This window comes from Podarcis filfolensis (genome assembly GCF_964270895.1).
Source record: "Podarcis filfolensis genome assembly, chromosome: W".
In the NCBI taxonomy this organism is placed as follows: Eukaryota; Metazoa; Chordata; class Lepidosauria; order Squamata; family Lacertidae; genus Podarcis; species Podarcis filfolensis.
Window position 1 is genome coordinate 39,434,270 of NC_139619.1, and position 14,630 is coordinate 39,448,899.

Below are 14,630 nucleotides of genomic sequence, written 5' to 3' on the forward strand. Positions count from 1 at the left end.
AAAAAAAAAAGAGCAAGCAAGGAAACTTCATAGAGCCATTTAAAACGGAGCTTCTTAGAACTGCTTAAAAGGACAGCTGGAAATACGACCCAAAGAAATTAAATAAATACTCGGAAAAAGAACTTTCTCTAACTTCCCCCAACCCTGGGAATTTATCGACGCTTCTGGGATTTATTCTACGTATGTTTATTTGAACTTTAGTCCAAAGAACCCTAGGACCCCTTGAACTCTGGAACTTTCCACAGAGGCTGCATTTATGTCTCGCTCATAAACCCCTGGCTTCTTTCCTCTTCCCACTTTCTCCCCTTCTCTCCTTGTTCTCTTATGTTCTCTTATGGTATTCAGGATATTTACATTTTGATTTGAATTAGAAAATTATCTGGTTATTTTGTCCCTCTCTTTTCTCTTTCCTTATTTCTATGTATCTGTTTTCTTCTCTTACCTTATATCTTCCTTTCTCCTTTGCTTCCCATTATAATTAACATAACTAATAAACTATCTTCCCTACCCTTAGCCCTGAGGAAAATTTACCCTGATTCCACCAACCTAAGCAGGACTAGTATTTAAACCAAGACATCTTTTTAAGTAAATGACATGTTGAATAACTTCAGATTCTGAAAAGTTGGAGACTATTTGATATAATTCACTGAGAACTCCCTGAAATATCTACATCCTTTCTAGGACCATAAAGTGAACTAATAAATTCAAATCTCGAGGTAATAGAAAACAATGAAAGTCTGACGTATTTTCTGTGAAACGGATTAGGCCGACAAGTGGCTGAAGAGTACAGAAACTGAACAATCTTTTCTAGACTGTAAAAAGAGAATATTATTTTTGATTTTTGCCCTCTGTTCTGTCTTTCTCCTTCTTTGTTGTTGAAACAGCTATACTAACATATTAACACAATTTAAATATATGATAACAAAAGACTATTGGTAAAGCTAATGGGATTGGATAACTCTGAATAAGCCATTGAAAGATCTCTCTTTTCCTTTGGGGAATATAGGTTGGATGGTAATTAAAGAGGATATGTCAATAAGAGTGGCAAAGTGATATAAGAAAATAATATAGGAATATATAAATAAAGATATTGAAATTACTGAAAGGGTAAAGGAAAGATTGTGAGCCCCCTAGGGGAGAGAGAAAAAAGTAAAGCCAGCCACTGAGAATTAACCCATAAAATGTCGGGGAAAAATGGGAAAAAAGTAGGAGGGACACCAGGAGAGAGAAAGGTATCCCGACAAGAGGAAATTAGAGATTTAGACATTTTATGGCTAAAGATTAAAGAGGAATTCAAGCAAAATGAATTGCATATGGAAAACAAATTAGGAGAAATACAGGAACAGATAGATAAGAAAATAGAAAGTGCTGTAGGAGAACTCTCTAGAAAGGTACAAGACTTGACAGCCAAGTCAAAAATAATTGAAGAAACCAATAAAAAAACTCAAAAAGATCTGAGAGACCAAAAAAAAGAAACAGAAAAATTAAAGGAAGAAGTAAAAGATTTAAATAAAATGCAAAACCAATTATGGGACAATTTAGCCATGACAGAAATGCGTCAGAAACAACTTAATTTAAAATTCCGAGGAGTTGCAGAAGAAGTAAATGAAGATATAAGAGAAAAAATGGTTAAAGAACTTGCAAAATGGTTGGAAATAAAAGAAGAACAAGTAGCATACACGATAGAAAGTGTGTTTAGAATAAGAGGAAAATCACAACAAATCAAATAAAAAAAAATCCCTGGTGACTGTTTAGTAATATTTAATTCAATGGAAATGAAGAATACTATATTAAGAACAAGCTATAAAAGAAAGTTAATCATTGGAGGTTGTCCAATCATTATCTATAAAGAAATTCCAATTAGGATTCTGCGCAAGAGGGAAGGATACAGGCATTTAACAAATGTCCTGAAGAGAAATACAATACAGTACAAATGGGAATTCCCAGAAGGGATTTCCTTTTTTTATAAGAATAAAAAGTTCAAACTGATAAACACACAAGAAGCAGGAAAGTTTTTGAGAAGATACGAAAAGGACCTGGGTAGGGAAGAAGAAAGATTTGGAAGAGGAGAGGGGAGAGTGGGGGAAAGAGGAGGGAGAGGAGGGAAAGAGGCCGAGGGATTGGAGGGGAGGGGAGACAGAGGAGGAGGCGGAGGGTGCAGGATCGGGGGAGGAAAAGGAGGGGGAAGAGGTAGAGACTATTGGAAACAGAAGCACCAGAATTTAAATCAGAAATTAGGATAGAGGGTTGTTAGCTGAAATGACCCTTAAGTTTCTGTCGTGGAATGTGAATGGCTTTAATGAAAAGTCCAAGAGAAATAAATTTGAGAAAATTATAAAGAAAAAAAATGTTGATGTGATCTGCTGCCAAGAAACACATGTTGCCAAAAAACACAAACATATTTTAATAAATAAAAAGTTGGGAATAGAATTCATTAACTCAGATTCCAAGAAAAAAAGAGGGGTAGCAATTTATGTGAAAGAGAAATTAGAACCTAAATTGATATGTAAGGACGAGGAAGGAAGAATCTTAGGAGTGCAAATCAATTTTCAGGGAGAAAAACTCAACGTGGTGACAGTCTATGCGCCAAATACAAATAAGTTGGAGTTTTTCAAAAAAATTGGAACAAGTCTTATTAAATCTAGAGAATAATAAACTGGTCCTACTTGGAGTGCCGAAACCAGAACTAGACAGAAGCTCAAAGAGGAAGAATCTAAATCAAGGGAAACTTCCGAGATCGTTTAATGACCTCGAGGAAAATTTAGACTTAATAGATATATGGAGATATAAAAACCCCATGACAAAACAATTCACTCACTTCTCAGAGCTGCATCAGAGTTGGAGCAGGCTGGATCAGATATGGGTATCAAGAGAATTAACAATAAGAGTGTTGAAAGGTGAGATACTTCCTAGAACACTATCTGATCACAACCCAATAATATTACTTTTAAATTGGAAAACTCAGGGTATGTACAGATGGAGAATGAATGACTATTTATTTGAAAAAGAAGAAGTGATTGAAAAGGCTAAAACCACCTTAAAAGACTACTTTGATTTAAATATCAATAAGGAGACAAACATGGACATAGTTTGGGATGCCAGTAAGGCAGTGCTAAGAGGTTTTTTGATACAACAAAATAGTCAAAGAAGAAAGGTGAGAGAGAGAAAAAAAGAAGAGTTAATTACACAATTGAGAGAATGTGAAAAGAATCTGATAGAAAAACCGAGTGATGAAGGGAACAAGCAACTGTACAAGATATTACAAGCACAATACTCAACATTAATAAATCAAGAGGTAGAATGGGGAATTAAGTTAATGAGACAAAAAATTTTTGAATCGGCAAATAAAACTGGAAAGCTTCTGGCGTGGCAACTGAGAAAAAGGAAAAAACAAAACGTTATTAATAAAATAAAAGTAGAAGAACAAATCTTGGAGGACCCTAATGAAATAAAAAAGAGCTTCCTCAAATTCTATGAAAACCTATATAAAAGAGAAGAAGAAGATGCCATAGAAATAGAAAAATATCTAGAAGAAAACAGAATTAACAACATATCGGAAGAGGAAAGAAGTCTGTTAAACAAACCCATAAAAGTAGAGGAAATTCAAGAGGCGATAAAGAGGATGAAACTGGGGAAAGCCCCAGGCCCAGATGGTCTATCGGCCAAGTATTATAAAGTCCTAGAAGAACTTATAACACCGGTGCTATGTGAAGTAATGAATGAGATTTTAGGAGGAGGAAGAACACCAGCATCCTGGAAAGAAGCATACATTACGTTGATACCGAAACCTGATTCGGACAGACAGATCATTAAGAACTACAGACCAATTTCATTACTGAACAATGACTACAAGATCTTCGCAGACGTAATGGCGACCCGACTTAAAAAGTGTCTAGTTAACCTCATCCATACCGATCAGGCTGGTTTTTTACCTAATAGGCAAATAAAAGACAACATAAGACATACAATAAACATCATTGAATACTTAGAATGCAAAAATGAAATCCCCGCAGCTTTAATGTTCATTGACGCCGAAAAGGCTTTTGACAATGTATCCTGGCGCTTTCTTATAAAATGTTTGGAAAAGACAGGGATAGAGGGCACATTCCTTGAAGGAATAAAAGCAATTTACTCACAACAAAGTGCCAAATTAATTATCAATAATAACTTAACAGAACCCTTTGAAATTTCGAAGGGTACAAGGCAGGGGTGCCCTCTGTCACCTCTTCTGTTTATTATGATGTTAGAGATAATTACAAATAAGATAAGGAAAACTTCAGAGATACGCGGAATAAATATTGGAGTGAAAGAATACAAATTGAAAGCATATGCTGACGATCTTATGTTGTCTTTAGAGGATCCAAAAGAGAGTGTTAGTAAGGTGTTAGATCTGTTAGAAGAATTTGGAAAATTATCTGGTTTTAAATTAAATAGAACAAAAACTAAAATGATGACTAAAAATGTGAAAGAGGAGGTAAAAAACCATCTTGAATCTCAAACTGGTATTAAAGTAACAAAAAAAGTAAAATACCTTGGAATCTGGATAACGATGAAAAATATAAATTTGATGGAAGATAATTACATAACTACATGGAAAGAAATAAGGAAGGACTTAGACACCTGGAATAGAATAAAACTTTCTTGGTCGGGTAGAATGGCGGCGATTAAAATGAGTTTATTACCGAAATTATTGTTCCTATTTCAAAATATACCGATAATCAGGGGAACCTCAGTATTTAAAGATTGGCAGAAAATACTCTCTAAATTTATCTGGCAAGGGAAAAGGCCCAGAATCAGATTTAAACTACTCACAGATCAAAGAGATAGGGGAGGATTTGCAGTTCCAAATTTAAAGTTGTATTATGAAGCCTCGTGTCTTTGTTGGGTCAAAGATTGGATTGTTATTAAAAATAAAGACTTGTTAGATTTAGAAAGATTTAATATAAGATTTGGTTGGCACTCTTACCTATGGCGTAACAAGGGAAAGGTTCATAAAGGGTTTTCTAACCACATTTTTAGAGGACCACTGCTGGAAGTGTGGGAAAGAAACAAAAAATTATTGGAACAGAAGACCCCTTGGTGGCTATCGCCAATTGATATCCTGACAATAAAAAAAATAAACATCGAAGGAGAAAGATGGACATATGAAGACCTACTAGTAAAAACAGAGACTGGTTGGAGGATTAGGCCTTATGAAGAAATAAAGAACAAATTGACAGGATGGATCCAATTTCACCAAATTAATTCTATATGGTCTGAGGATAAAAAGAATGGGATAAGTGAGAAAAAATCTAGATTTCAGATTGAAATACTAGAAAGTAAAACAAAACTCCTATCGAAAATGTATAGCCTGTTACTTGAATGGGACACCAAAGATGAAGAAGTAAAGGAGGTAATGATCAGATGGGCAATGGACTTCGGACATAACATAGAGTTTGATAAATGGAAGGCATTATGGAATAAAGGTATGAGATTCTCGGCATGCACAACACCCAGGGAAAATATGTATAAAATGATGTATAGGTGGTATGTAACGCCCGTAAAATTGGAAAAAATATATAAAACTGGTGATAAATTATGTTGGAAGTGCAAGATCAAGGAGGGCGATTTCTATCATATGTGGTGGTTGTGTGAGCCTATCAAAAAATTCTGGGAATCTATTTACAATGAATTAAAAAAAATCCTCAAATATACCTTTATAAAAAAACCCGAAGCCTTTCTGCTGGGGATAATTGGGGAGGAAATCAAAAAGGAAGACCAAACACTCTTTCAGTATGCGACAGTGGCTGCCAGAACTCTAATAGCGCAGAATTGGAAGACATCAAAAATCCCAACTATAAACGAATGGCAAACCAAACTATTTGACTATTTAGAACTGGCAAAAATGACACAGAAAATAAGAAATCAAAAAGACATAAAGTTTAATAAAGAATGGAATAAATTTATGACATACATGGAAAAAGAGGTAAAAAATCTAAAAATCACAGTAGGTGTGACGTAACACTTGTGACGTAAAGAGTCTTTTGAGGAAAAGAAACTGCAGATAAAAAATCATATAATATATTCTGAAACCGAGATGAAGGGAAGTCAATTAATGTTGTGTGTTATTTAGCTATTTAGTTAATGTAAGTTAGTTAGTTGGTGTTTTATATTAGGTGATGTTTTTTCTTTTGTTCTTTTTATTATTATTATTTCTTTTATTTATGTACTCCTTTTTTGTATGTATGTGTTATGTATGTTTATTTCTTCACTTGTTTTAATGTTGGATGTAGTAAAATGAATTAAAACCAATAAAAAAAGGGAAAAAAAATAAAAACACATCCAATATTTCCATATCTTTATCTTTCATTTACTTGTTTCATCGACCTCCTCACACCTCCCTTTTTTTGTATTCTAGTTCAATTAGCTGTTTCAGCAAATCCTTTCCATCTTACTCAATTTTTGTTCCATAATTTATCTTAACCCAATCTAACCTTAAATTTTCCACTTTGACCCATTAACAATCTATTTTTACTTAATTCTTTATAACCTTTCTGCTAAAGCCATGTAACTTCATTCCAGCATCCTTCTAACATTCCTTAATTTTACAGTATTTCTGTAAATAAACTTTAAATTTTTTCCAATCTTCTTCCACCAACTCTTCTCCCTTATTCAGAATGAGTTTTCTGCCACCGGTGCTCTAGCTGTCTCAGCGACTGTTTCCTCGCCCTCAGCTCCAGAGAAAACCACGGGGCTGTCCGGGCTCCATGGAGTCGGAGTGGGCACTTCGGAGCCAGACAGTTGATAGCCATGGTTAACTCCACATTCCAGTGGGCCACCAGGGAATCAGCTGGAACCCATTTGGATCCATTAAGTGGCGGGGGCGGACCATCCAAATCAGTCCCACCTCTCTGCAGAGGGGAAGGGTTGCGGAGAAGTCCACTTGCACCAGGAAGTGATCTGACCATGGCACTTCTTTTGTTTCACTTTTACTTAGTGTCAGATCACGCACGCCACTAGAGGTGAACACCAGGTCTAAGGCATGTCCGTGACTATGAGTTGGGCCAAACTTATTCAGGGACAGCCCCATGGAGGCCATGCTTTCCATGAAGTCCCAAGCAGCCCCTTGTAAGGTCGTGTTGGCATGGAGGTTAAAATCCCCATGGACAACCAAACTAGGTGTCTCCAGGAGAACATCCACCACGACCTGAAGCAGCTCGGGCAAGGAATCCTTGGTGCAGTGGGGAGGTCAGTACACCAAAAGGAATCCTGTACTGCCCCTGCTGCCCAACCTCCAGAACATGCACTCAGAGAACTGGGTCTTCCCAGTAGGATGCCTGATGCAAGCTAGTGACTTCCTAAAAATCACTGCAACCCCACCCCCCGCCCACATCACCTGGGTTGCTGTACGTAAGAGAAACCTGGTGGACAAGCAGCAGCTAGGACAGGCCCATCTGCTTCATCCAACCAAGTCTCTGTTACATATGCCAGGTCAAGTCCTCCATCCACGATCAAATCATGGATGGCAGTGGTCTTATGAGTCATTGACCTAGCATTGCACAGCAACAACTTCAGGTCATGTGGGTTTCCCTTGTTGAGCGCAAATATAACATTGAATCACAATGGTACAAAATAACTCAGCAAGCTGACATTTATCAAGAGTTAAACAAAGGTTAGTGTACTAAATATTATTTCCAATTCTAGGTAGTTTGCTATTGGAGAAATACCATATATGATTATAAACATCTAAAACAAAAATTATTTAAAAATATGATTTCATTTCTAGATCAGACAGACAAGATTTCTTCTACTATATGTTTCTTTATCATATACACACAAAGCTTCTATTTTTAAACAGGAAATATTTTTTGTAACCTAAGGTCTATTATACAAATCCATACAGATGTTCATTTTGTTACAGTTCTGTTAAGTTGTATACAAATTATAAATATTTATGTTTCTCCATGAGTCTATTATTTACTAAATTGGCGAGTTTTGCCATTACTGCATATTCTGATAGTTTCTCTTTCCATGCATCTATTTCAGGACATATGTCAGATTTCCATATGTTAGCCAACACCACTCTGACTGCTGTGGTCATATAACTAAATCGTTCCACTGATGATTTCACAATACAGTAGCTGAAGGAGTCATTCCCAATGGCATAGTTTTGGGGTCCAATGCAAATTTAGGGGGGGGTTACATTTTTTAATTTTGAAATGAACTTTCCTCCAAAACTTTTTGGTCTTTTCACAGGTCCACTATAAATGGAAGAAGGTTCCTTGAGGTCTATGACATTTCCAGCAATGTCCATTCATTTCATTATTCATCCTCTGTATATCTTTCAAAGTTATATACCATTGAAAGAACACTTTTGTACAGTCATACATCATGTTACGGCCACTTCAGGTTACGTGTTTTTGGGGTGTGGACCGCAGGAAACCCGCAAGTACCAGAACGCGTTACTTCCGGGTTTCGCCGCTCACGCATGCGCAAAAGCTCCAAATTGCGCCAGCGCCTGCGCAGATGCAGCGCTTCAACATGCGAACTCTGCGAGTTGCGGACGTGCCTCCATCACGGGTTATGTCCGCAACCCGAGGTTCCACTGTACCAATTTTGTTTTAGGGCTTAACTTGCAGTAAATTTTATTCCTTTATTCATAATTGCTCTCATTGTTCCACTGTAAACTGCTCTTAAATTTTTTGCATCCATTTTGTCATATAAGGTTTTGCTTGTTCGGGCTTGGTGTCATATTTGAGTAATAGTTTGTAAATTTTACCCAAAAGGTAAAACTCTGTTATGATAGACTCAAATTCTGTCTTTTCACTGATTTAACTGTTTGCCATACAGTCTTTCTTGAATCTGGATATTAGTTGACAGTATGTAAGCAGTTTCTTATTTTTTCTCCTCTTTCATACTTCAGCATGTCTTTGATTTGTTCTTGAAGATGAACCATATCTTGGTACAATATATAGTCATACATTCTCCTATCGGATCTAATAATAATGTTCCAGTGGTGACATTAACAGTGCAGGTAAGTGCATTTTTGTGATTTTTGTAGTGCACCTCATGATTTTTGTGTGTGATTTGATGGTGAGTTTGGATTGGTCAAATGTGAAAAGTGTGAGGATCCATGAGAATTCGTGCTTCAAAACCACGTTTTTGGGCCAGGGTGTCACCAGGAAGCCATGGATCTGTGATTTTTCTGGTGCAGGCTGTGCCCCTGGCTATGATGTGTGATTTGACAGTGAGTTTGGCTTGGCCAAATGCGAACAGCGTGAGGATCCATGAGAATTCGTGCTTCAAAACCACGTTTTTGGGCCAGGGTGTCACCAGGAAGCCGTGGATCCGTGATTTTTGTGGTGCATCCTGTGACCATGGCCATGATATTTGATCTGATGGTGACTTTGGGCTGATCTAGTGCAAAAATCATGAGGATCCATCAGGATCCGTGTTTTTAACCATGTTTTTGTGCCAGTGCGGCACCACGAAACAGTGGATGCGTGATTTGTTTGGTTCTGCCTACAGACTAAGATGTAGTCTAGAGCATCATGATGTTTTCATTTTGTTTCAATATAAAAATCATGAATTCATGAGGATCCATGCCTCGGATCCATGTTTTTGTGGTGCTGCAGCACAGCAAAGTGTTGGATCCACGTTTCTTTTAGTCCAGTCTGTAGGCGTGCCTTGCAGGTGTGTTTTGACACTGGATTTGTTGGAGTTATTTTTTAAAAAGGGGAGGATCCATGAGGATCCGTGTAGATCCGCCTTTAACCCAGACCCATGTTTTATGTTAGCTTGCTGGTTTGTGGTTGGCAGGCGCTGGCTCGTGTATCTAAAGTAAAATTTGCTGCCTATCTACTCTGGAGCTTTCAAGGCAGCCTACAAAACAGCTAAGAGTATATGGGTATATGGAGACTTACTGGCATTTTGTATTTTTTGTGTTTAATTGCAAATACGCAGGTTGAGTTTAGGGGCTGAACACTCGCCATAAAGTTTGCTGCTCCAGGCAACCTGTTTATTGAACATTCATCCTGATTGGTTTGTGGAGATGTTATTTAATGTCCAGTTTTTTCTGCTGCCGCCGCCCCCAGATTTCCAGTGCATTTATATCCCAAAAGTCCCAGGCTTGGGGGTTTTTGTTTTAAGTGGGTGTCAAATCAACTTTTAATTGTGCAACCCGAATTTTTTAATATGCGTTTGACGCAACTCCAGATCTCCAGAGAGTCACAGCCAACACCCAAAATTCTGCTAGCTTACAAATGCCCCAAAGTCAGCTGAGTCTTGGCCTCACAGACACCTAAATATTACAACATCACCTCGAAGGGAGAGGGGGATAAATATAGGCCCTTTTTCAGGTATTCACTTGCCATTCAAAAGACTTATGGAAGATCATTAACAAGTAGTTCCCACAACACCTGTAGTACAAGAGAGGTAAATAGTCCCCGTAAGGTTATGATTATACCAGTGTACCCCTAGAGTATTTGAGGCCTGAAGGAGAAAAAAATCATTTTTTTCCTTCTGTCAAAAGAAGCAAAGGGAAGCTAGTTATGTTTACCCTATTAGTGAACATTGGGCCACTTCACAGAAAAATCACTTCTACTTAAAGGACACTGTGTCCATTGGAAGCATGTAGGTAGAACATGAGTTGCTTGTAGGACAGAATGCTTGTTTAGTGAACCTTTCATAGGATGTAACCTGCCAGTGTTGCATCACTGTATTTTTGGCTTCCTGCTATTGCAGACTCAACATGGCTGTTCTTCTGGAACAGACATTTACACTCTCATCTTTCTCTCTCAAAACTTGAGGTGATTGAAATGGAGGACTCGATGGGGCGTTATGACTTCTACAGCGCACTGGGCTTGGCTCTCAGCTCTAGCCTGTTCATTGTAGGAAGTTTTATCCTAAAGAAGAAGGGACTTCTCAAGCTCAGTAGCAGAGGTGCTCTCAGAGCAGGTAATAATATTGAATAGGAGCTCACAGAGTTACCATGCCATCTGTTGTGGATGGGAAAAATCCCAGAAACCAGGCTGTCCATGAATGAATGGATTTTATTATTTTGGTCACAGACCAGTTCCAGTCCACATACAATATCAAAAAAGTCATAAAACACGATAGGGATACATTTGAATTTGCAAGTAGGTATAACAGGGACGCGGGTGGTGCTATGGGTAAAACCTCATTGCCTAGGACTTGCCGATCGTATGGTCGGCGGTTCGAATCCCCGCAACGGGGTGAGCTCCCGTCTTTCGGTCCCTGCTCCTGCCCACCTAGCAGTTCGAAAGCACCCCTAAGTGCAAGTAGATAAATAGGTACCGCTTTATAGCGGGAAGGTAAACGGCGTTTCCGTGTGCTGCGCTGGTGCTGGCTCGCCAGAGCAGCTTCGTCACGCTGGTCACGTGACCCGGAAGTGTCTCCGGACAGCGCTGGCCCCTGGCCTCTTAAGTGAGATGGGCGCACAACCCTAGAGTCGGACACGACTGGCCCGTACGGGCAGGGGTACCTTTACCTATAACAGGGACAATACAGATATTGCAACAGTTTAAAAATATATAAATTAAAACTTAGTCACTAACATATAACCTGAAATTATCATTTAAAACCTTAATAATGATGATAACACAGCTTGTTCCCTAAGTTTTATGGCAATCACACATAATTTGGCTACTCTTAACGTGATCTCAGGATCCTTGTCCTCTACCAGGGATTTTAGACACTGAAGTTCAGATTCATTTGGAGATTTTTGCATAGCAGGGGTAATAAATACGGAGCATATATCCCCATAGAAATGGCAGCGTAACAAGGCATGAGAGACAGTTTCTACCTCAGGCAGAATCCGAGACCAGGGAGAAGAGTCGGTAGAAGAAGATTGGAAGAAATTTTAAAGATTATCTACAGAAATACTGTAAAATTAAGGAATGTTAGAAGGATGTTGGAATGAAGTTATGTGGTTTTAGCAGTAATGTTACAAAGGGGTATGTAAAAATGGATTGTTAACAGCTGAGAATGTAAAGTTACAATATATTAAGATAAACTATTAAGATAAAGGAAAAAAATAGTAAGGATTTGCTGAAACAACTATTGAACTAGAATACAGAAAAGGGAGGTGTGAGGAGGTCAGGGAAACAAGCAAATGAAAGATAAGACATGGAAGGATTGATTTGTTTTTAATTGGTTTTACTTCTTTGTATTTTGTATTTTTCAATTCTTTTTTGTTTTGTTATTTTTTCACTTTTGTGATTTGTTTGAAACTCTAATAAATATTATTTTTTTTTAAAAAAAAGAGAGACAGTTTCTACCTCCATCAAGCCGCAGGCGCAGACTCGTTCAGCGTATGGTTTACCCTCAAATCTGCCCTGCAATAAGGCAGATGGCAGCACGTTGAATCTAGCGAGGGTAAATGACCATCTGTATTTAGGTATTTGTAATTTTGACAAATAATTTGCCAGGGTAAATCCTCTCCCATTATCTTTTATTGCTGGGTGTTTATTCATCTCACTCATGTGGCATTTCAGTTCCACATCCCAAATTCGTTAGTGGATTATTGCTCTAGCTTTCGCATAACCTACAGCTATCAGAGCCTGTGGGGAAAACCCCAAGCCTCTTAGCTTTTCATGCAGTGTAGCTTTCCATTTAGATTGGTAGGAATCCAGTAGGGTTAAGGGTGCCAACCCAACAGGGAAAAAGATAAGTTTTAACTAATAATGGATCTTCAGAATCCATATCTGAGTGCTAACAGGGATTTGCCCGACCTCCAGGTGGACAGCTATGTTAGACACACAAGAAGGGATCCCAGCAGGCAGCGATAGAACTTAGTTTGCAATGATTCTAACGAAGCAAGGTTTAAGAAGCTGCAGATCTGAGAGCCATATGTCAGTTGTGTGAATATTTTTGCAGCAAAGACCTGGGAGGCTGCCAGAATATATTGGCCCCCTTTTCCATAGAAAAACCTTATAATAGCTTTGGTAGATCTTTGGGCATTTGCAATTGTCAGGGATGATTGGTGGGTGCTAGAAGAGATAAGAGCCCAGGACTCCAGCCAGCTTTCCAGGATTTATTAGGTCCATTTTACTATTTACACTACAGAGCTCTCAAAAGCATGTCTGGCTCATTCGGTCTCAGTTGCCGAGACTGACCCCTCCTTTTGTTTTCTCCAGCATAACCATTTGCAGAGCCCTCCCCTCTTCCTTCCTCTTTTACGTGAAGAGCTAAACCCCGGAAGTTGCTCCCCCTCCCTGATTCATTGCTTCCTGACAACCCTTCGTCATCCTCCCCCTCTGACGAGGTGCAGCTGCTTACGATCAGAGGCTTCTCTCTGTATTTCCCCAGCTTTTCCCCCTTCTCAGCCCCCAGTTCCCTGACAGCAATAGTATTTTTAACCTGATAATGCCACAAACCCTTTTCCTGGAAGGTTATACCCAGGTATTTAAAAGATGAAACCTGTTCAATCAGATCAGAAGGTCGGCGGTTCGAATCCCCGTGAGCTCCTGTTGCTCGGTCCCTGCTCCTGCCAACCTAGCAGTTCGAAAGCACGTCAAAGTGCAAGTAGATAAATAGGTACCGCTCCGGTGGGAAGGTAAACGGCATTTCCGTGCGCTGCTTTGGTTCGCCAGAGGCAGGTTTGTCATGCTGGCCACATGACCCGGAAGCTGTATGCCAGCTCCCTCGGCCAATAAAGCGATATGAGCGCCACAACCCCAGAGTCGGTCATGACTGAACCTAATGGTCAGGGGTCCCTTTACCTTTACCTGTTCAATAGGTCGATTGTCAATTCTCCATTTGTGTCTCATTCTTTTTTTAGAGAACACCATAACTTTGGATTTGCTATAGTTAATTGTTAATTGTTCGACATTACAATAAACAGTGAAAAATCTTAGAAGTTTTCTTAGGCCTATACAGGAGAAGGAAATTAGAACTGCGTCATCCTCATATAAGAGAACCGGGAGGGGTGTACCAGCCAATTTCTTTCTCCATGTTTCCTACTAAGGAGTTAATATAGAAGTTGAATAAAGTAGGTGCAAGGATGCAGCCTTGTTTAACACCATGGTAGATTTGGATTTCCTTGGATAAATGGCCCTGTCTGTCACACCTAACCTGTACCCGAGTGTTTTCGTATAAACTGCGGATGAGACACAGTAGACGTCTGTCTATGTTTGAGGCGCTTAGTGTTTCCCAAAGCCTATCTCGTGATATTAAATCGAAGGCAGATTTAAAGTCTATGAAAGCTGTGTAGAGAGATCCTCCTTTTCTTGAGGTATATTTTTCCGCAAGATGTTGAAGTACTAGGCCTTGGACTAAAGTTGACCGGTTTGCCCTGAAACCAGCTTGTGCTTCTGTAAGGACATGTTCTCGCTCCATCCAATCCTCAAGTTTATTACATAAGTGGGCAGCATATAGTTTACTGATAATGCTTAGGAGACTAATTGGCCTGTAATTAGCAGGGTCCGATCTGCTCCCTTTCTTCTGTAATGGGATGATGATTGCTAGTCCCCAATCCTCTGGGATGGTAGCCGATTGATCTATGCTGGTGAACAAGGCAGCAAGCAGTGGGGCCCACCAATCAACATTGGCCTTAAGAAGCTCAGATGAAATATTGTCTGCACCAAGAGCATTGCCAGGTTTAAGAGACTGAATGAGCCTGCGAGCTTCTT

At 39.0% G+C, this 14,630-nt stretch overlaps 2 protein-coding genes across 2 annotated transcripts in view; one reads left to right on the forward strand and one right to left on the reverse strand.

Annotated features, from left to right (window-relative positions):
- Nucleotides 1–14,630, reverse strand: part of LOC310753812 (inositol polyphosphate 5-phosphatase OCRL-like) — a gene marked incomplete at both ends in the record, with an annotated part of 1,016,056 nt that overhangs the window by 623,433 nt on the left and 377,993 nt on the right.
- The window catches only part of LOC310753904 (magnesium transporter NIPA2-like), a 394,748-nt gene that overhangs the window by 348,660 nt on the left and 31,458 nt on the right, over nucleotides 1–14,630 (forward strand). The window contains exon 2 of the mRNA XM_083595259.1: nucleotides 10,788–10,935. Coding sequence (XP_083451385.1) covers nucleotides 10,797–10,935 — 139 coding nt within the window. The 5' untranslated portion in view covers nucleotides 10,788–10,796. The remainder of the gene's footprint in view (nucleotides 1–10,787; nucleotides 10,936–14,630) is intronic.